At 45.4% G+C, this 22,322-nt stretch overlaps 1 protein-coding gene across 2 annotated transcripts; it reads left to right on the forward strand.

Annotated features, from left to right (window-relative positions):
- The first annotated feature begins 2,306 nt into the window (after window positions 1-2,306).
- On the forward strand, window positions 2,307-20,558 carry LOC138746305 (pro-neuregulin-4, membrane-bound isoform-like). 2 transcript variants are annotated; one of them, XM_069904528.1, is made up of 5 exons: window positions 2,309-2,587; window positions 3,799-3,841; window positions 10,259-10,346; window positions 13,191-13,346; window positions 19,082-20,558. In XM_069904528.1, exons 2-5 carry the CDS (start codon window positions 3,829-3,831, stop codon window positions 19,284-19,286), a joined length of 462 nt encoding a protein of 153 aa, XP_069760629.1. In that variant the 5' UTR covers window positions 2,309-2,587; window positions 3,799-3,828; the 3' UTR covers window positions 19,287-20,558. The 2 variants fall into 2 exon arrangements, with proteins under 2 accessions (XP_069760630.1, XP_069760629.1); XM_069904529.1 differs by lacking the exon at window positions 3,799-3,841 and having other exon boundaries at window positions 2,307-2,587.
- The last annotated feature ends 1,764 nt before the right edge of the window (window positions 20,559-22,322 follow it).

The raw sequence follows: 22,322 nt of genomic DNA on the forward strand, positions 1-22,322 counted from the left end.
AGATGCAGATCTGCAAAATATGTTTTGGTCTTGTTCATCCTTAGAAAACTATTGGTAAGAAATATTTTATGTCTTTTCAACTATACTCCAGGTGGAGCTATGACCCAATCCAATAACTGCTCTTTTGGGAGTTATTAACCCAGACGTAGGGAATTTTTCTGTACCTGCTCAACGGGATGTGGCCTTCTCGACATTTTGGCTAGAAGAACCATCTTATTCAAATGGAAAGACTCTCGACCTCCAATAGTGTTTCAATGGTTTTCTCATATTATGTCCTGTTTAGAAAAAATATTAGATGTCATGTATTTGATTTATCGATGAAATTTGAAGATACCTGGCATCCTTCTATATCTTATTTTCATATGATGTAAATGTTTCTAATGTGATTAGGGTGAGATCGAGACTTACCTTTGATTTTTGATTGACGGTCAGAACCAAAAACTACAAAATACATGTAATCCTCAGGAAAAGCTGCTCAGCTGTATTTTTTTGTTAGTTTTTTTATTAGAGTCGGTTAGGTGATTTTTTTTCATTTTCACTCATTGCAATGGAAGGGAGATCACGTTTATACTATTTGAAGTAAAATGTGATATTTTCAGTTTTGTTCCCTTTTCTTCATTGTATTGTATTTCTTATAAAAAAAATTTGAAAAAGAAAAAGATAATAAATCTCTATAATTCTCTACCCAAAATGGGCAATGGCCTGTCAGTCGCTGAGTATATTCAAGACAGCAACTGATAGGTTTTTTTTGTACAGGCAGTACAACTTACGAACAAACTACACGTGGCTTCAGTGGTGTGTTGGCTCAAGGAAGGAAAACGCCGTCCGCCATTTTAAGTCGGATTGTTGCTATTTGTAACCATGCCTCCAAAGCGTAAATCCAATGCAAGAAACAAACCGTACAAACCTCCCAGACTACGAACATCCAACTTACAGACAAACTACGCGTGGCTTCAGCGGTGTGTTGGCTCAAGGAAGGAGAACGCCGTCCGCCATTTTAAGTTGGATTGTTGCTATTTGTAACCATGCCTCCAAAGCGTAAATCCAATGCAAGAAACAAACCGTACAAACCTCCCAGACCCCAGGTTACGAACATCCAACTTACAGACAAACTACGCGTGGCTTCAGCGGTGTGTTGGCTCAAGGAAGGAGAACGCCGTCCGCCATTTTAAGTCGGATTGTTGCTATTTGTAACCATGCCTCCAAAGCGTAAATCCAATGCAAGAAACAAACCGTACAAACCTCCCTTGATGCCTACTTCAAGAAATTTGACTGACTGACACTAAATAAGAACCTTATGTACCTGTTCCAATTTTCCTACAAATCCGACTTAAAGACAGACTAGGAACAGATCCCATTCATAACCTGGGGTCTGTCAGTATCACAGAATCATGGGATTATGTGGCTTATGTGTGAAAGTGACAGAGGTAAAAGAGCAGACGTGATCTGGTTGACAGGAAAATTTAGAACAAGGGCCCGAATCTGTCACCCTTTTATATAGTAATTTGATCAAATATGCAAAATTATTTCACAAATAATATAAATGGCATGCAGATGATGCATTATATAGGTAGAATATTGTTAAAGAAAGGAATATTGTAAGTGGAACAGCGTGGAAAGGATCGTTAGAGGTTTTTGGAGGGGGATATTGTTGAAATTTTGTGTTGAGCTCGTTTTGGGAGGAATTGAATTCTAGGCGAGGCTGAGTCTGAGGGAGTTTACTGTGGGGAGAATTCGGCGTCGGGAGATTATCGTGGGCAGGGTTTGTGTGGGGAATTATTGTGCGTGGTTTTTTTTGAGTGAAATGTTTTATTGTGGGTGGGATTTTGTAGGGGAGGTCATGGTGAGCTAGGTGAAGAGGTTTGGGGGGGGCGAGATAATTGTAGGTGGTGGTTTTTGTGAGGTGGTTTTCATACTGTTGCAGAGATCATGGAGGTAATTTCAGAAACATTAGGAGTATTTTGAGAGAAGGAATAACTCTGAGCAGTGTAGCAGGAAGGTGGGTGTGGGTTAAAACAGGTTTCTTGAACCCGTCCAAAACAGGCTTCTGTTACTTGTGCAGACTAGTTACACATTCAATAAGTGAACCATTCATGATGCTATAAATTAATTATCAAAACCTTTCAGCCTGAAGTAACAATCTTCATGGAAAGCATTCTAATCATGGCTTTTGTTTGCATTTATGACATTTCTTCCCCGCCCCCTCCCCCAACCACCTGATTATATCTTAGCGCTATCCTCGAGGAAACAGGAGGAGAGTGTTGATTGATAAGATCTGATTGGCTCATTGGCCAAGATGAGGTAGTATCGCAGGATACAAGTCTGACGAAACTCTGAGATTGGGAGTTGGCAGGGGCAGCAAAGTCCCGCCAGGTCGGTCTCCGGGCTGATAGAGCGACAACCTTCACTTTTGATCACTCATTCCTGCACCATTTGGAAGCAGACTTGATTAAAGGCTTGGAAAAGAACTTACAGCAATCTGAACACAACCTCAACTCTCGCCCGGCGATGACGAGTCTGAGAGCTAATTACGCCGTAGGTTGATTTCAAAGAGGAGCCATCGTGGGCAAAGCAGTGGGTGATACAAGTAAGTAAGGAGCCTCTATTGCTTTACTGGGGAATTATAGAAGAGGGGGTGACACTGCCAGTATGGTAAGCCAGAGTTAATGATCTGGAAATGTGAGTTCAAATCCCATCAGAGTCCAAATTCAGAATATTTGGGAAAAATTAGCGTCAGTAACGGTAGCTTTGAAGTAACAGAATTGGTATAAAATCAATCCAATTTCATTATGTATTTCCGAGAAGAAAATCTGCCAACCTTTCTGGTCTTGCTCTAGTGCTAACCCAGACTTAGTGCACCTTGAAGCCATTCCGTCATCCTGGAAACCACTGCTTGGGTTCCAGACGTCAGCTCACCCCTGCCTTATCGCACAGCACATCAACTGCATCACGGTCTGGTATAGGGGACACCAATATCCCTGAGCGGAAAGCCCTGCAAAAGGTAGTGGACACAGTGCAGGATGTCACGGCAAAGTTCTCTCCCCACCATCGAGGACATCTACAGGGAACACTGCCATCGGAGAGCAGGAGCGATCATCAAAGATCCACACCGCCCAGCACCACGCTCTATTCTCGCTGCTGCCATCAGGAAAGAGGTCTCGGTGCCACAAGTCTCGTCCCACCAGGTTCAGGAACAGCAGCTGCTCCCCCTTCCACCATCAGACTCCTCAATCACAAACTCAATCAGGGACTCAATTAACGGCTCTTTCTTTTACATTTTATTGGGATTTTTTTCCAATCTGTACTGCAGGCAGTTTGTTTACCTTTCCCTAATTGTTCACACGTGTACATTGAGCCAGTTTTGGTTTTTACACTGCCAATAAGTGGTAATTCTGCCTCACCTACAGGAAAAAGGATCTCAGGGTCAAATGTGATGGTGTCGGTACTCTGACAATAAATCTGAACTTTGACTTTGTTACTTGCAATGTTTCTCTTCCTGACTTCTGCTCTCAAATAGCCAGTCTAATAATTCCTTCTGAAGTAAAAACACAATGGTGGAGAAGCTTAACAGGTCAAACAGTGTAATTTATACAGCAAAGATAAAGATGCTTAAACAATGTTTTGGACTTGAGCCCCTTCATCAAGGTGTGGACAAAATGTGGACAGGTGCCCAAACAAAGTGATAGAGAGAAGGTGAGGGGGAGGAGCACGGTCCCACAGGCAGGAGGTAATAAGGGAGGGAGGGCATGGCAGCGTTCCTTCTGAAGTTGATTAAACTAGCCCTTCTATTCCTTTCAGGTAGAATTGCACTTCAAAAAGACCAGTGACATGGAGAAACCAGGTAAGGAATCTTGGTGGCTTTTGGGATTTGTGGGATGAGATGGTGCATCGTTCACTAGGCCCCACTTTCCTCCCTCTGCTCAGTGGGTAGGCTAAATGGTGTCGTGGGAAGTTGAGAGAATAGACTGCGATACTGATCTGAGAGTTGGAAACCACTCAATGGGGCAAACAGCTCCTTCCATATCATCTGTCCAGTCAAGTTTATTGTCATCTAATTGTTCAAGTACAACATGACCAACAGAGTTCTCCGGTCCTCAGTGCAAAACCCACAACGAGACCTAGCACACATACAGACAGATAATACATATGCAGGAAAGTATTTTATCTATAATTTTAAAATATTGTTTTGTACAAATGAGATAGTTGGAGTGAGCAGTGGCTAGACAGTTTGTTTGCACTTCTTCTTTGTGCAAACACTTGTGCACGTATCTTTTCTTGGTAACTTTGCACTGCAGGCAAGTAGAAATACTGCTTGCCCACAGGAAAAAGGGTTGTATGTGATGTTATGCATGTATTCTGACAATGAATCTAAACTTTGAGTAAAATGAGATGCAGTGTAAATTGTAAAAAGTGGACGGCCAATCACTGCCCCGGTGGTACACCGCTCAATACATCACGTCAATGAGAAGCAAACAATCTAGGACTACTTTTTTCTCCTCAGCCAGCCAATTTTCCGTTGACATCAAAATATTACCTCCTACACCATGAGGTTTATTTTCCCCACAGTAACCTTTGATGCAGGACCTTTATCAAATGCCTTCTGGAACATCTTCCAGTTCCCCTCTACCTACTGTGCGTGTTACTTTGCCAAAGAACTCCAATAAGTTGGTCGGTCAAGGTTCATTTTTCATAAAACTACGTTGGACTTGGTCTGGAACTATTCCCCATTGAGGGATACTGCACGGACATGACCTTTCAGCCAGAGTCTGTGACAACCAACTAGCATCCATTTTTACGCTCATCCTACTCCAAATCATTTTACTCTCTCCACATCAGACTTCACTCCATCGAGGACGTCTACAAGGGGGCGGTGTCTCAAGGTCCCCCACCATCCAGGCTTCACTCTGCTACCATTGGGCAAAAGGTCCTGAAGACGAGCACCTAACGTTACAAAAAATAGCTTCTTCCCCCCTCGCCATCAGATTGCTAAATGAACAATGGACACTTTTCTTTTGCAATAATTTATTTTTTAAATGTAATTAATAGCAATTTTGCACCTGTAAACTTCCATAAAACAACGAAGTTCGTGACACGTTCACGACATAAATAAAACACGGAAGTCTGCAGACACTGTAGGTGAAGTAAAAACACAAAGCTGGAGAAACTCAGCAAGTCAAAATATGTACTTTATATTGCAAAGATAAAGATTTTTCATTTGGGCGGCTGTTGACATTTTTTTCACACCTTGATGAAGGGCTCAAGCCCGAAACATTGGTCATGTATCTTTATCTTTACTGTACGCTGTTTGACCTGCTGAGATTCTCCAGCACTGTGGTTTCAGTTCATGACAATGTATTCTAATTTCTTCCAGATTCCACCACTTACATGAGCTTTTTACAGTGGCCAATCCACTTACCACCCCACCCCACCCCACCCCACACCCAATCTTTGGGACGTGGGCATAAACTGGAGCAGCCAGAGAAACTCCAGCATCTCGTTGAGGATGTGCGGACCTCACACGCACTGCACCAGAGGTCCGAAGCGAACTTAGAGGCAGCAGCAAAACTCGATGTCCCACCGTGCGGAAACTTGTCCTACAATTACAAAGCACGGTGATAATGTTGACCTATTGCTTACTTGAAACAAGATGGGAAACCTTATCTCATGAGCTAGTAACATATATTTGATTCATGAGAATTGGATAACGTACTTCTGCTTCTATATCTTGTGATCTTGTGAGCAAAGATGTAACTTTTGTCAGGATATTTGATTTATAGGACTAGTTCTAGAGAGCACGGGACTGGAGTTTATATCCCAGCACATTCAGAACGAGTGCTGCAGCACCTGTGGCCCTTTGTTTTGGGTGAGAGAGTTACCAAATAGCTGCCAACTTGTCAGAAGGAGCAATGGGCAACTGCACTTCCAGAGAAGACTGAAGTGGGCAAGGCTACGCATTATGTCAACCTTCTACAGGAAGTTCTATCAAGAGCGTCCTGGCCGGCTGTATCACAGTGCGGTACGGTTGCTGCAGAGAAATAGATCGGAGGTCAATCCACAGGACCGTAAGAGTTGCAGAGAGGATCACTGGAGTCTCCCTCTCCCCTCCCCCCATTGACATGATCTACTGGGATCGTCGTCTGAAGAGGGCACACAGAATCATCGAGGACCCTTTCCACCATACATGCAGCATTTTTCAGTGCTGGGGAAGAGATCCAGGAGGATCAGAGCCGGAACCACCAGGCTGAGGAACAGCTTCTTCCCACAGGCAGTGAGAACGCTGAATGACTAAAGGAACTGCTCACATGAACCATCTGAAACTCCCATAAATACTTGTCTTGCATTTGTATTGCTTGTCTGCGTGTGTGTGTGTAATGTCTGGTTATGTGCCTGCGTGTTTTACACTGAGGACCGGAGAACGCTGTTTCGTCATGTTGTACTCGTGCAATCAGATAACAATAAACTTGACACGATTTTTAAAAAATTCCCGCAGCATTTTTATAAAGGACAGGAGTTCCCCTAGTGACCTGGACAATATTCCTCTTGCACCAACACCTCCAATAAAATACTAACCCATATAAAAACACAAAGTGGGGAAACTCAACTGTGAACTTTATATAGCAAAGATAACGTGGTGTGTGATTCTCTCTCACTGCTTCCCATCTGTAATCCCTGCTGCTCTCAAGTTCTACGACCATGTACTCACCCAGACTCCCTTCCTCAGCCACATTGCCTTCCTTGTTCCCTTACTCCTAATATCTCATCAAGCCTACTTGTTCTGGGATTGCGAAGTTTGTACATCAGAGCCATGGCCTCTGAAGGACTGAAATGTGAAGATTCCTGAAGCCAATAAGGATAAGTTTGGTGGACGTTTACAGTCCTCCCCCTGTCAGTGCGCTGAACTGTGGGGTCATGTGGGTAACGGAAAACGTGTTCACACATGCGAGTTGTCTCAATCAGCCATTCTCAGCACATTTTAAAAAAAAGGGGGAGGGCTACAGATTGAAATCCTTAATAAGATTGGTCCAAGGTGTATTGGGGAGGGCATGGAAACCGAAAGGATTAAAATATTTTTAGGGAAGGAGAGAACTTTGCTGCTCAGCTCTGCCATACAGTTGCCAAGCAACGATTTCCTATTTGTCTGCTTGCCTTGGAATCACAAGCTACACTTGCAAGGTTCAGAGCAAAAGCCTTGCTTTCTTTTCACCTCGCGTATCACAAACTTTTCTTTGCGTAGTCGGTAGGAGAGAGAAGAGCGGAAGAAACCGACTAAACTTGACTGCTTCCCAGGGAAGGGGGCCACAGCCAGAAAAAATAGGGTTGACAATGGCTGACCCAGATCATTCAACCAGGTAACTCCCCTTTGCCACCTGTGACAATTCCATTTGTTAGGTCAGAGATCCTGAGTGATCCAGGCAATTAAATGACATGCTGAACATAATCTGAATTTATTTTTGCTTTTTCTTAATTATGATAACAATTATCAGAGTTTGTCTTTAACAAAGTAGGACATGGAATTTTCCAGTTTCAGGTACTCAATCTCTTCTCTCTCTCTGCGCCAAAACATCTTCCCATAACCACCCCTCCAGCCCCCTCTCCTGGTTCTTTCCTGCCACTTCTCCCACTAGATTCCCACCTCCACCTGGTCCCCTTAGCTCTTCGCCCAGTTTTCCTATTTATTACTAAATAAAACCACAGAGGAGCTCAGCAGGTCTCGCGGCGCCCATAGGAGGTAAAGGTAAATTATCGACATTTGGGGCCTGAGCCCTTTTTCAAGGTATGAGCGAAGTAAAGAGATAGAAGGCTGGGGAAGAAAAACAGGGAAGAATGGGAGGGGGAGGAGGACAGACTCTCGGGCAAAGGGTGTTAATTAGATATGATACCACATTTCCCTCTTCACCCTCCCGCCACAGGCCCCAATTCCTTCCACCTGCCTTGTCTCCCAGCGGTACCCCTTCCCAGTTCTGGCTGCCCATTACTAGCCCTTTTATACTGTAGATGTGACCAGTCTTAGGAAACTGGCTTGTGTGTTCACACAGAACCGAAAAAATACACTCCACCGCCGGAATCTCATAAATGAATTCTTTCTTTTCACCTATGCCAACCCTGGGGAATCTCCCCTGAGTGAATAATTAATCAGAATGAAGCCCTGAGCCAATGAGGGGGTGGGAGAATCCTCTCTGAACATCAGCCGCTCCTGAAAGCTCTGCATATTCTCTAAATCTGATCTCTTTGACCAGGCTTCCAGTCACCAGGAATGATACCTCATTGAGTGGATTGGTGGCAAATGTGGTCACTGTGCTCCCCATAAGCCCCTTGGAACAAGTTTCCATGTTGAAGATGCTATCTTTCTCATTGGGCAGCACGATTAGCCCAACGCTATTACAGCACCAGTGACCCGTGTTCAAATCTGGCGCTGTCTTTAAGGAGCTTGTCCTGTGTGGGTTTTCCCCGGGTGCTCTGGATTCATCCCACCCTCCGAAGCATACGAATTCGTCCCACCCTCCGAAGCATACGGTAGGTTAATTCAGTATAATTTGGCTGAACGGGTTTCATGGGCTGGAAGGGCTTTCCACCATGCTAAGGTTTTGGGCCTGAGCCCTTCGTCAAGGTCTGAGCAAAAAACTGGCAGGTGCCTGGTGGGGGTCAGGGCCAGGGAGAGGAGTGCAGACCCATTAGGATTAGGGTTAGGCAAGAGGTTTTAGGCGGTCGTAGGCGGAAGAGCAGAAGAGAAAAAAAACGGCTGGGAAGTGTTAGGGCCACGGGATAGCCTCCAAGATCGAGAGGAAAGGGGGTCGGAAGCTGGAGGAAAGGAGAGAGAGGGGCGGAGTGAGAAGTGCCCAGGCGTAATATTAGGTGTTGTTCCTCCCATTTGCGGGTGGCCTCGATTTGGCCGTGCACGGGTGCGTAGACAAACATGTGGGAGTGGGGCAGAAAAAAAATGAACAGAAAATGGCAGGGCTGCTGTAACGGGGTGTTGGGCAACACTAACGGCGACTCTTTGTCTGCCTTACAGCAGGCAGAAGGCGTTTTGCGTAATATATCATCTTCTGGGGTATTACTTGACATCAAAGGAATCGTGAATCTATTGCGAATGGTGTAATACCTTTCTGAAACTGATCACACCAGTTCCCATGACGATTTGATTGCATCTATTTCATAAAGTTTCAACATCTGATTTTCAAGGTGTCACCCTTTTATGTGAACCCTATGATTCTTACAATATCTGGAATTTCTCGACTGGCCTCTTCAGCAATCTAATAGATACCACAAATGAGATCAAACAATTTCCATCGCAGCTTATCGCACACCTCTACCACGCTAACAAATTTTACAGGCTGAGTTCAACAGCGACATGTAGAAATTCTGCCTCGTCCGCAGATAAAAGAATCTCAGGGTTCTACGTGATGTAATGTGTGTACTCTGACAATAAATATGGACTTTGAGAAGAGTTCTTTGTTGACAAGTTTGAGCGTGGTTAGTGCCATTCAGGCACTAACTTTCTTAACCTGATTTCCAATCCTCTCCTCATGTTAATCCACCCATCAACTGTGGTTTGTAGGCTTTTGAATTTTACACTCTCCTTCCCAAACTCATTTTATTTTCCCAACATTTCCCGTCAACTGTCGCTGCACCAATAACCCAGAGCAGAAAGCCCTGAAAAAGGTGGTGAACACAGCCCAGGACATCACAGGCAAAACCACTACAGGGAACGCTGCCCTCAGAGAGGAGCAGCGATCATCCAGGACCCACGCCTCCCAGCACACGCCCTGTTCTCGCTGCTGCCATCAGGAAAGAGGTGTCGGTGCCACAAGACTCGCACCCCAAGGTTCAGGAACAGCGGCCTTCCCCTCCATCGTCAGGCTCCTCAACGACAAACTCCATCAGGGGCTCCTTTAGGGACTTGTACCTTTGCTTGTCCCCCTCTGCCTTGCACACTCAGGCTGTTTACAATGTTTACATGTGTACGTTGAGCCAGCTTTGTTGTCTGCACTGCCAGTAAGTGGTGATTCTGCCTTGCCCCCAGGAAAAAAAGATTTTCAGGGTTGCATGTGATATCAGGTATGTACTCTGACAATAAATCTGAAATCTATTCTGCTCCAGCTAATTTTAAATTGAGCTTGCTTGTAAAAGTCATGTATCTCAGTGGTGACCCTCCCTCAAAATCCAAGGTAAAATACATTTCCCGTTACATTGCTTGTTCTTCGAAATGTTTGCAAGGCAATCCTTGATTTTGGATCTTCTCCCTTAATTCTCTTAGTGCATGGAGAACTTTGCCCGGACAGCTACACTTCCTACTGCTTCAACGGGGGCACATGCTACCTTCTAATATCCACTCCATTCTGCTGGTAAGTCATTCTCTCCACAGTCAAACCACACTGAGACGGCACTCCATGTTCGGGTGCTTAGTTCAAAGCTGCAGACAGTTCTTCCGCGGGCGCCCACACCACTGTGCGGGGCCCCAACCAGACCCGCCAAAGAGAAGCAACACTTCGCTTGTGAATCTTGGGGGGGGTCATTGTGGGCCTCCACGTTGGAGAGAGACCGGGCACAGACCGGGAGACCGCTTTGTTGAGCACCTCGGCTCTGCCTGCTGCAACAGCGTGGATCTCCCAGTGGCCGCCCATTTCAATTCCCCTTCCCTGGCTGACATGTCTGTCCATGGTCTCAATCTACAGTTTTTATTAGCTCACTTCGCCTCCCCCCAATGTTTCCCTACATCTCCTTTCACATAGCTCTCTCTCTTCCCTTTTCCCTCTGTCTCTTTTCACAATTTTCACCTGTCCTATCCAATTAACACCTTTTGTCTGTTGGTCTGGACTTTCCCCAACTCCCATTCACCTCTTTTTTCCCAGCTTTTCGCACAGGCACCCGCCTGCTTTTTTTGCTTCGACCTGCGAGACTGGCTGAGCTCCTCCAGCATTTCTGTGCTTTGGTCCCCCCACCGTTGCTCTCTTCAGTCTCCTGAACAAACAATTTAGTCAGTGAGCATGAAGGTTCTACTGCCAAAAGCAGCCATTCTCAATGGGGATCATACGCACCCCCCACCCCAAGGGCCCACAGAACACTTAAGGGGGAGGGGCCATGGACTGAAATCATAAAATATGAGCTTGTTTCTCTTAATGCAGTCGGTCAGAGAGAAGGACGGAAGAAACCAACTAAACTTGACTGCTTCACAGCGAAGGGGGGGGGGGGGGTCATAAACTTTGAGCAAAGTCCTAAGGGGACAATAACAGGAACTGGTCTGAAATAGCTCGGCACGCTTAGCGTAGAGGTTAGCACAACGCTATTACAGCGCCAGCAAGTAGGGCTTGAAACCCACACTGTCTGTAGGGAGTTTCAGATTTCTTGTCAGAGTATATATGCGACATCACATACAGCCCTGACATTCCATTTTCCTGTGGTCACGGTAGAATTACCACTAATTGGAGGTACAAAAATATAAACTATACACTGCGTGAACGTGTAAACAAGAACTGTAAGCAGGTTAACAAACTGACCGTGCAAAAGTAAGAGGCTTTAAATGATTGAGTTTGTTGTTGAGGAGTCTGATGGTGGAGGGGGAGCAGCTATTCCTGAACCCGGTGGTGCGAGTCTTGGGGCACCAATACCTCTTTCCTGATGGCAGCAGCTCTCTGACTGCAGTGTTCCCTATAGATGTACTCAATAAAGGGGAGGGTTTTTGCCTGTAATATCCTGGGCTGTGTCCACTGCCTTTTGAAGAGCTTTACGCTCAGGGATATTGGCATTCCCATACCAGACTGTGACACAGCCGGTCAACACACCTTCCACCACATAGATTGTACGTTCTGTGTGGGTTTTCCCCAGGGCCTCCTGTTTCCTCCCACCGTTCAAAACTGCATGGGGATTGTAGGCCAATTGGGTGTAATTGGGCGGCACGGGCTTGTGGCCCAAAATGTTACTGTGCTGTATGTCTAAATAAAAAAAGAACCAACTTTCAAATACAGGGATATACATAGATTGTACGTTGTCAGCAACCATACATTCCACTTTCGAGCTCCATAAAAACTCATCCCACTATCTTATGAACCCATTGGCAGAGGTTGGAAATTCCAGTGGAGGGCGCGAAGTATTGACCATGCCTTTGATTTTCATCCAGACAATGTATGGGGAAGAGAGAATGTGTGCAGGGCTCACCAAGTGTGGGACCCATCTCAAATGCAGGCTCAAGGGTGACTGACTGGTGAGATTGATTCATATGGAGATTGATGGATTACTTTTTTTTGGGTCTGGATATGAAGTGCATTGAAACACAAAGGGTGGGGGGGGGGTGGAACAGTTGGCGTAGCGGTTAGTGCAACGCCTTTACAGCGCCAGCAATTTGGACTGGGGTTCAAATCCCGCGCTATCTGTAAGGGTTTTATACATTCTCCCCGTGTCTGCGTGGGTTTTTCCCAGGGGCTCTGGTTTCCTTCCATCGTTCAAAACGTACTGGAGATGTAGGTTAATTGGGTGTGAACTGGGCAGCACGGACTCGTGGGCCAAAAAGTCCTGTTACCATGCTGTATGTCTAAATTTAAAGGAAATGGGGTCGACATACACGAAAGCTATTACTGAAGTGAGTGATAGAACAGATTCAAAGGGCTGAATGGCCTCTTGCTGACGCTATGCTCCATCAAGCGATATAAACAGGAGGAGAAGCTGGCCATTCACCCCTCATTCAATTAAGACCAAGGCTGATCTCATTGTAACCTAAACTCGAAATTCCTGCCTGTGATCTCGCAAGCCCTCATGTATCCAAAAAAAAACACCTGACTCCACCTTAAAAATATTCACACTGTGTTCATGGCCCTTCAAGAGAGCTGCAGTGCTGACAGAATATTTATTCCTTACTTCAGTCTTATTTTGATCTGTGTCCCTACTTTCAGGGGTAACCGACCAACACAAAAACTCCATGTCCACATTTTCCGGGACTGGTTTTATTCTCAACCACCAGCTGGTTCGTTCTGGTGTTCGTACTGTAGTTTACCCATAGACCCAGTCCAAGGTAATATATTATGAAAGCCAGAGTCCAAAGGGTTAAAATGAGCTGGGTGGAACCTGACACCCCGGCAGTCTGGAAACTTTCCCATGACACTAATTCTGAGAGGTCTTCTTCACTGGAGGCTTGCCAGGATTCCACACCCAATGTTCTTGCTGTGTGAACTAATTGAGATTCCAATCCTCCACAGGTGTAATGACAGCTTCAGAGGAAATCGGTGCGAGGAGTTCCTGCTGTCCAGCCAGCGACCAGAAAGGACTGGCAGTTCATTGCTGATCATTTTCATGGTGGCGACCCTGCTCATTGTGTTACTTCTAATCGTTTGGCGAACCCACTTCTACTGCAGGTAAAGGGACACTCGACTCCTATATGTTGTCCTAGTAACACTATCCTGTACACTGTTGAACCACTTGCATAAAACACAGAAGCAGAAATAGGCTAATCAGCCCATCAAGTCTGCCCCACCATTTGCAATTCAAAAATGGTCAGCTCACCCCCAGATCCCTCTCCTTTCTCCAATATGTATTCTTGGCAGTCAAAGCTTTTGACCTCCAAAAGACACAGGAGCAGATATAAGGAGCCTGGCTAATCAAGAGTCTATCGATCCCTATCTTAAATACACTCAATGACCCGGCCTCCACAACCGCCTGTGGCAACAAATCCCCTCTGGCTGAGGAAATTCCTCTGCATCTCTGTTCTAAGCATGCACTCTTCAATCCCCAAGTTGTGCACCTATCCCACAAGGGGAAACTCTGCCCATGCCTTTCAATATTCAAAATTCTACGATGAGATCCCCCCTCATTCTCCTAAATTCCAATGAGTGCTGACCAAGAGCTAGCAAACCCTCCTCAAGATTAACCTTTAATTCCTAGAATCACCCTTGTGAACCTCCTCTGAACCCTCTCCAACATCAACACATCCTTTCTTAAATGAGGAGTCCAAAACGCCAAGTGAGGCCTCATCAGGGTGTTATAAAGCCTCAACATCACATCCCTGCACTTACATTCTATTCTTCTTGAACTGAATGCCAGCGTTGCATTTGCCTCCTTCACCTCCATCTAACATGCAAGTTTACTTTCAGTCAGTCCTGCACAAGGACGGGACTCCCAGGTCCCAACTAAGTGGAGACCCTTCAATCCTGAAGATAGAGGGAAGGGGAAAAGAGAGTAGGCCAGCAGAAACCAGAGGTCAATGTTAATGCCATTCGGTTGGACAGTGACCAGACAGAAAATTAGGTATTACTCTTCCATTATATGGGTGGTCTCGATTGACAGTACACGAGGCCATGGACAGATATGTTAGCGTGGGAGTGGTGCGCAGAATTGAAGTGGTTGGCCACTGGAAGATTCCAGTCACTGGCACGCACAGAACGAAGATGCTCAGTGAAGCGACCTCCCAGTCTTTCCGACGTAGAGTAGCACCAGATGCCCTAGATAGGTTGGAGGAAATGGGATTGATTTGGCAGACGGTATAATGGATCAAATGGCCTCCCTACAGGAAATGAAACAAGGCAAAATGATCTGCCCTGGTGTTCAATGCCCTTAGCAAATGCTCTTGCCTCAGGACCTTAATGTGCTGCAAAGGCAGCTCTTGCTAAGAGGGGGAGGGTCACAAAGTGCCCGCAGCTCTCCTCTTGCTTTTGTGCAGACACAATTGTTGTTAGAATATAAAGAACTGCAGCAAAGCATTTTGCTACATCAAAATCACAAGCTGCATCATCAGCTGGTAATTTATCTGTCACAAGCTGCTTACCTGGGTGCGAGAGAAGATATGTGCTCCTACAATGCCTTTCGCAATCTCATGATAAACAAATCGACAGACGGTGAAGTTGATTTTGGAGGGGTAAACATCTTTGTCATCTAGGGCAACACAGCACCCAAGTTATTGAAAAGCAAGCTCCCACAACTGCCATGAAGTATCTGGGCTATCGGTTCTGGAGAAGGGCTAGCCAGGACTCTTCAAAATAAGAACACTACATTAGCGTCTGCTTTCCCCAGAGGGGGGGGTGAATCTGTGGAATTCGCTGCCCATTGAGGCAGTGGAGGTGACCTCAGTGAATCTATTTAAGGCAAGGTTGGATATGGATTTTTACATATTAAGGGATATGGGGAAAAGGTAGATGGGTGGAGATGAGCCAAAATTAGATCAACTGACTGAATGATGGAGCAGGCTCGATGGGACGAATGGCCCTACCCCTGGTCCTGTTTTTTTATGTTCTTATATTTACGGGTAAAGGTCTATAGCTCATCATTGGTTGGGGGGCATTGAGTTACAAGTGCTGGCGAGACCACACTTGGAGCATCGTGTGCAGTTTTGGTCACGACCATCATTTTGCAGGAAAGATTCACGGGAATGGTAGGCTGGAGTTACAAGGAGAGGGGAGCACGGCAGGAACCTTTCTCTCTGGAGTGGATTCCTTGTGGGGGTTTATTTATCATGAGAAGGTAAATAGACACAGCCTTGTTCACAATCTCCAAGGCATAGATTTCAGCGGAGAGATCTGAAAAGGATGTGAGGGGCACCTTCGCTGTCAGAGGGTAGAAGCAGGAACAATAATATCCAAAGAGCATTTCATTTAATTGGACACTTATGCAAGAAAATGGGTCAGCATGGACAAGTTAGGTCAAATGGTCTGAATGCTACCATTCTAGGTCTTTATTACCATTTGGCCCATCAAGTCGATGCCAGCCCTCAAACTGATTGCATTTTCCATTAATGTTCATATTCCCATTGATTCTATCACTCACCTACACTGGGGCAATTTACAGTGCCCAGTTAACCCACCAATCCACATCTTTACGATGTGGCAGTGAACCAGGGGCAAACTCTCCTCCGGAAACATGCACTAAGCACTGCACAAGGATCAGCTGAATAATGTACTACGTTCTTTGGAGAGTGACTCAAATGAGAATTTTTATCCACTGAGCCATGATTGACACTAGATGTCAACAAGATGTGTGAGCCTGGCTGGTATCACAGGCAGATGACTTTTTATCTGCCTTAAAGCAGGCAGAGACAATTTTGGATCTTGTTACTGGTTTCTATACTTTTAAAATTAAATTAGACATACAGCAGGGTAACAGGCCCTTCTGATCCACAAGCCCGTACTGCCCAATTACCCCCAATTAACCTACAACCCTGGTACATTTTGAACAGTGGGAGAAAACTGGAGCATCTGGAGGAAACACCCACAGGTCACGGGGAGAACATACAAACTCCTTACAGACAGTGCGGGATTTGAACCCAACTCCCGATCAACAGTGCTGTGACAGCGTTGCACCAACCGCTACACTGACCACTTCAACCTTGACGACGACAATGAAGGAATCTTGAATCGTGAAAATCCAAAAAAAATCTGGAAATATGAAGTAAAAACAAAATGCTGGAAATATTCTCCAGGTGAGGCAGCATTTCTGGAGAGAGAAAGCAGTAACATTTCAGGTCTGGGAGGGGATTGCAGACTTGAAATTTTAACCGTCGGAATTGCTGAGTTCATTTCACACTTTATCAGAAACTTTCCCAGCGTCAAGACAATTACTTGCAGTTATGAGAGCTCATCTTTGTAAACTGTTTTATTAATTAGGGTAATTCGATTAGACAGTTTATAAAACAATAATCTTTTTTTAAAAATGTACCAACATCTCCAAACTGCAAGGCTCTTGAATGTCCCTGGAAATATCTGGCACAGCTCCAACTCATGAAACAGAGTAGCTCACATCACTGGGTGTTTAAGGGGTTCTGTGGACTTGCACTCATGCAGCAAGTCCTTAGAAATACCGGGAAAAGGCCAAGAAAGAACTTTCCATGCCTTTACCCCAGCAGAACCTTCTGGGAGTGTTACTAACGACAAGCTGATACTGGGAAACGTTAAGGAGAGGAAAGAATAGATGCTAGAACAGGCTTGGTCAGATTTTAAAATCACACAAGGGAAGGAAATTCCAGATTAAAACACGCCCTCCAGCTCTTTGTATTCTCAAGATTCCAGGATGCGCGGTTCATGTGTTTCTAGATGATTCAGCTGTATAAGGTGTGGGTAAGACCACACATGGAGAATTGCATGCAGTGCTGGTTGTTCGCCCATAGGAATTATATCCATAAATTGGAAGGGACGCGGAGAAGCAAAAATGGCAGCGCCGCCACTGGTGCGCACCCAGGAAGTGTGGGGAGTGGAGACACAGCGCTGATTTAATTTGAAGAGTCCTGGCTAGCATTGTGCCCTTCTCCAGGGACTGCCTGGTGTGCATGCAAAAGGGACCCTCATGCTAGAGAGACTAGCTTGTGGAGACCAGATGTCGAAACCATGATTTGAGATAGTGATTAGGGCAAGAAGGGCCTCGGGTGCTGATGGCTTCCTGATCCAGATTGAATCAAACAGGAGTCTGTATGGCAGCGGAGGCTGTGGCACGGACATTTGGTGACTCTGAAGGGACTCTCCTTTTCTTCTCTTTCTCTCGTACTCTAAGGGAAACTGGGCGACTGTCAGCCTTAAGACAGGTGGAAGTAAATTTTATGTAACATTACATGGTCTGTACAATTACATAACAATAAAGGAATCGAGATTCACGAAGATGTTGCGAGGCTTGCATTATAGGAAGATGTAGGCTAGGCTAACCCTAGCCCTACAAGTCTGGCAACATCTTCATGAATATTACACGAAATTTACTTCCACCTGCCATAAAGCTGACAGAGTCACCATTAGTGTCGCCCGGCGCCCCTTACAGTACAAGAGAAAGAGAAGCAAAAGAAAGTCCCTTCAGAGTCACCGAGTATTCGTGGACTTTCCTCCGGCGCTCCCTGGAGCACATTGGAGGGGTGAATTTATCGAGGCACACAAATTCATGAGGGGCACGGATAAAGCGGATGCTCAGTCTTTTTCCTGGGAATAGACCAGTTTAAATCTAGAAGACGAATACTTATATTGAGAAGAGCCCAAAGATGCCAATTTTTTTCCACTCAGAGGACAGTTGATAGATGAAAAATAGCTGCCCGATAAAGCTATAGAGTACAAATATGACACTAAAGAGACATTTGGACAGATATGCAGTAGAAACTGTGTTGACCGGCTGCATCACAGTCTGGTATGGGGACACCAATACCCCTGAGTGGAAAGCCCTCCAGAAAGTAGTGGACACAGCCCAGGATATCACAGGCATCTACGGGAACACCGCCATCAGAGAGTAGCAGCAATCAACAAGGATCCCCACCACCCAGTACACGCTCTGTTCTCGCTACTGCCATCAGGAGAGAGGTCTTGGTGCCACAAGATCCACACCCCCAGGTTCAGGAACAGCTGCTCCCCCTCCACCATCAGACTCCTCAACACCAAACTCAATCAGGGACTCGTTTAAGGAGGCTTATTTTTGCAATTTATTGATTTCTTTTTGTTATCTCTGTTTTTGCAGTTTGTTATCTGTTTATAGTTATTAGGTTATTTACATTAATGATTTTCAAACTGCCCCCCTAAACTCACATCCCACTTTAAGTAATCCCTATGTCATCGGTGCTCTGTGACTAGTGAGGGATTGCTTAAGGTGGGATGTGAGTGGGAAGGGAAGGTTAAGAATCACTACTCAAGACCCAATTGTTACTGAAATATTTTACTCGAGAAAAACTGTCGTTGGCCCATTACCTTTGGAGTTATGAAATCGTTCACACAACGATTAAAACAGTGGTTTTCAACCTTCCCTTCCCACTCACATCCCACCTTAAGTAATCCCTTACTAATGACAGAGCACCGATGGCATAAGGAATACTTCAAGTGGAATGAGAGTTTAGGGGGTAGTTTGAAAACTACTGGCTTACATTGTACAGATTTTTTTGCGCTACCAATTAGTGGCAATTCTGCCACACCCACAGAAAAAGAACCTCAGGGTTATATGTGCTCTGACAATAAATCTGAAATCTAAATGGGACTACCCCAGAGTGCCAATCCACTGATGCTACCTGACTTGCTGAGCTCCTCCAGCAGATTGCTTTTATACACAGGTTTGGATAAGCTGTTCTTCACCTCCTCCGCACCCATCCCCCCCCCCAACATCACACCTTAGCACTCAAGTTACTCTCAGCTTCTTACATTTGCAGGAAACGGAGGCAGAAAAGAAGGATGCTGCGGGGCGGCAAGAGCTGGTACCGCACGGTGACCAGGCACAGGGCCGTCAATATTGGGGAGACGCTCGTCATCACCTTTGGCACCAAGGAACCGGAGCAGGAACTACCAACCTATCCCACGCATCACTGGTGTGTGGAGATGACCGGCGCTTCTAACATGAGCCAAGACGCACTCTGAATAAACATTTGCAAACATGTCAAACACACATGAACTCGTAGCCACTTGGTCCCCCTCTGCACTCCAGGGATCAGTGGGAGGAATCGAGAAGTGCCATTCACCCCAACACCCTCCCTCTCAGAAACGGATCGCCACACCATTATCCAGCAGTAAACCTTGGCATCAAACAAGGCGACTGGAATGATTTCCCAAACACGTAGAGCAAGAACAACTACAAAGGTACTGTTTGTTTTGTGGTTGACTTCTAAGATGAAAGGAAATAATTCTTTGCAGTTTTGCCCCTTCATCACCTGTAGAATTCAGGCCACATCAAGGGAACAGGGTAATAATGATATTTCCCCATCTTTACCTCGACCTGCTTCTTACTGTCCTCTACCTCCCTCCCCTCCTTTACTTGCCTTCTCCATTCCAACATCCTACAATCTCTTAGCTCCTTGCTCCATCCCTCCTCCTCGATCTCACCCCTTCCTGCTTTAGTCGTGATAAAAAGATCCTGTCTTGAAACGTCGAATGATCATTCCCCCCCCCCCCACTCCCCCACACCCTCCCCCCCGAACGCCGTCCGGCCTTCTGAGTTCTTCCAGCGTCTCTCTGCTTGCTACGTTAGAGCAGTGTTGCTGTACATATCCTCTGGCCAATGAGGGTTTCCCCAAGCAGCAGGATGTTAATACTTCTACAGGTAATCACGCGCAGTGACAGGTTGTTATATGTGTCTGCGATATTGTGGATTGCAGGTGCTCACGTGTCCTCCCTGTCCGAAACTTATTTGGAAGTCGCATCACCTGTCAATCAAGATTGGACTCCGGCCACCCATTAGTGCACACCTTGCCTTTAGTCATTTAAATCACTTAGGGCCATTATTGGCCAGATGCCCAGCTCAGAACAGTATAAAACATTGATGAACAGCACATTTCTTTCTCTCTGCCTCATGGTCCAAGCCCCGGCTATCGCTACACGCCAGGTCGTTACGGTGGACATCACTAGAGGAGTCATGGGTAAGGTGTGCGCACTACATTTAAGTTAAGCCATAGTTCTGCGATAGATCAGTGCTTGCAGAGAGCATTAGTATAGGAAACAAGGAGTGTGTTTAAAAGTCCCTGTCTGAAGAGGGAAAATAGGCGGCCACTGATATCGGAGTCCAACCTGGGTCGGATGTGAATGTCTATATAGTTATTTAGTAGCTGATAACGCCTCAAACCGTGCATCTTGGCGCCTCACAGTTTGGCGGGCAGCAGCCTCCTTTGAAGAAGACCGCAGAGCCCACCTCACTGACAAAAGGCAAAGGAGGAAAAACCCAACACCCAACCCCAACCAACCAATTTTCCCTTGCAACCGCTGCAATCGTGTCTGCCTGTCCCGCATCGGACTGGTCAGCCACAAACGAGCCTGCAGCTGACGTGGACTTTTTACCCCCTCCATAAATCTTCGTCCGCGAAGCCAAGCCAAAGAAAAGTAGAGTAATTAAGTATCATTTGTCTCCTGTGTGTTCAATAAAGTTACCTGTAATTGTAAGACTTGTGTCCAGACTGGTCTCTCTGTACCCACTGAACCTGATGCTCTGAGCACAACACAGGTACAGTCCCATTTCTCCTTTGATCTGTTGAACATGGATGAGATCAACACAACCTCAAGGTGGTGGAGGTGGGTGATCTCTTTAAGCCACGGCAGTCCGAGCAATAAAGGTACGGTTACAATACAGTACGTTTTCCCATATCCGAAATGCTTGGGACCAGACGCTTTTCAGTTATGGGTTTTTTTTTTCAGTTAACGGAACAATAGCTTTAAGTAGCTCAGCAGTAGCAGAATACTTCTATCAGCGGTTAAACCACGGCAAGCTTTTCGAGCATGAAATAATGTTTAGTATGTACCAAAAAAACAACTTGACCTCTGCCTTCTACAGTACACGAGAGCTCCGTGGTTGTCAAAATGGCGGCAACAGTGCGTTAGAGGCCCACTTGGCAAGTCGGGTGTCATAAAAATATTTTCAACTTGTGTTGTAATGACGGTGCGGCAAAAAAGCTCGGTTACTGGATCTTTTCAGTACATAGACCCCCTACTTACGATGGCGTTCCATTCTGGGAAGTTGGAAGTTGAAATTGGGCAAAATAATGAGAGGTTTTGTCAAAAGAAAGGTGAGATTTCGCTGAGAAAAAGCAAGATTTCGTTGAACAAGCAAGAATTCACCGAAAAACGCGAGAACAGAACCATTGCAATTTTGAAATCCTGTATGTAGGGATCTGTCTGTATTCAGAACTTTGGATAAGGGGAAAACGTACTGCCTCGTTATGGAAGATTGGTCAAGATGATAAAGGATCAACACATTTCCAAATGCAATCATTCGGGGCACCCATAAACCTCAGAGCCCTACTTGCCTGAGGCTGGTATTACCACAACGCCAATCACTCCATTTGTGTTCTTTTCACATATTCTAACCACACGATACTCATCTCCAAAATAAAGCACCGGTCTATTGTGTTGTTATGCTGTGTAAAAATCAATTTATAGATGTATGTTTCTACACAGAAAACCTTTGCATCTTCTCACATTTTTAATAGAATTGGTAACCTTTACCATTAGAAATTTATGTAGCTGGAGAGGAAACTGGCAATGAAAATCTGTGCTATATTAATTCCTTCTGGTTAACAATGGCCCTGTAGTCCATCTGTTCAAATGGACCTTTGGATGTCTGAAAACAAACACGACCATGAATGATAGCAGGAGGCCATTTGGAAAGAGATCATTTGATGTATTTTTTTTAAACAAATGAAGTGGAAAGAAAACCAGAACACGTGCTCAAAAGTAAAAACACAATGCTGGAGAAACTCAGCAGGTCAAATTATGTGCTTTATATAGCAAAGATAAAGATACATAACCACTGTTTCGGACTTAGTGCCCTTCATTAAGGTATGAGCAAAATGTAGGCATTTTGGTGGGAGAGGAGGGGAAGGAGCACGGTCCCACAGCCAGGAGGTAATAGGTGGATAAGGGAGGGAGGACACACCAGCAAATGGGGGCGGGGGGGTAAAGCATGTGAAT

Source organism: Narcine bancroftii, chromosome 11 (assembly GCF_036971445.1).
Source record: "Narcine bancroftii isolate sNarBan1 chromosome 11, sNarBan1.hap1, whole genome shotgun sequence".
In the NCBI taxonomy this organism is placed as follows: domain Eukaryota; kingdom Metazoa; phylum Chordata; class Chondrichthyes; order Torpediniformes; family Narcinidae; genus Narcine; species Narcine bancroftii.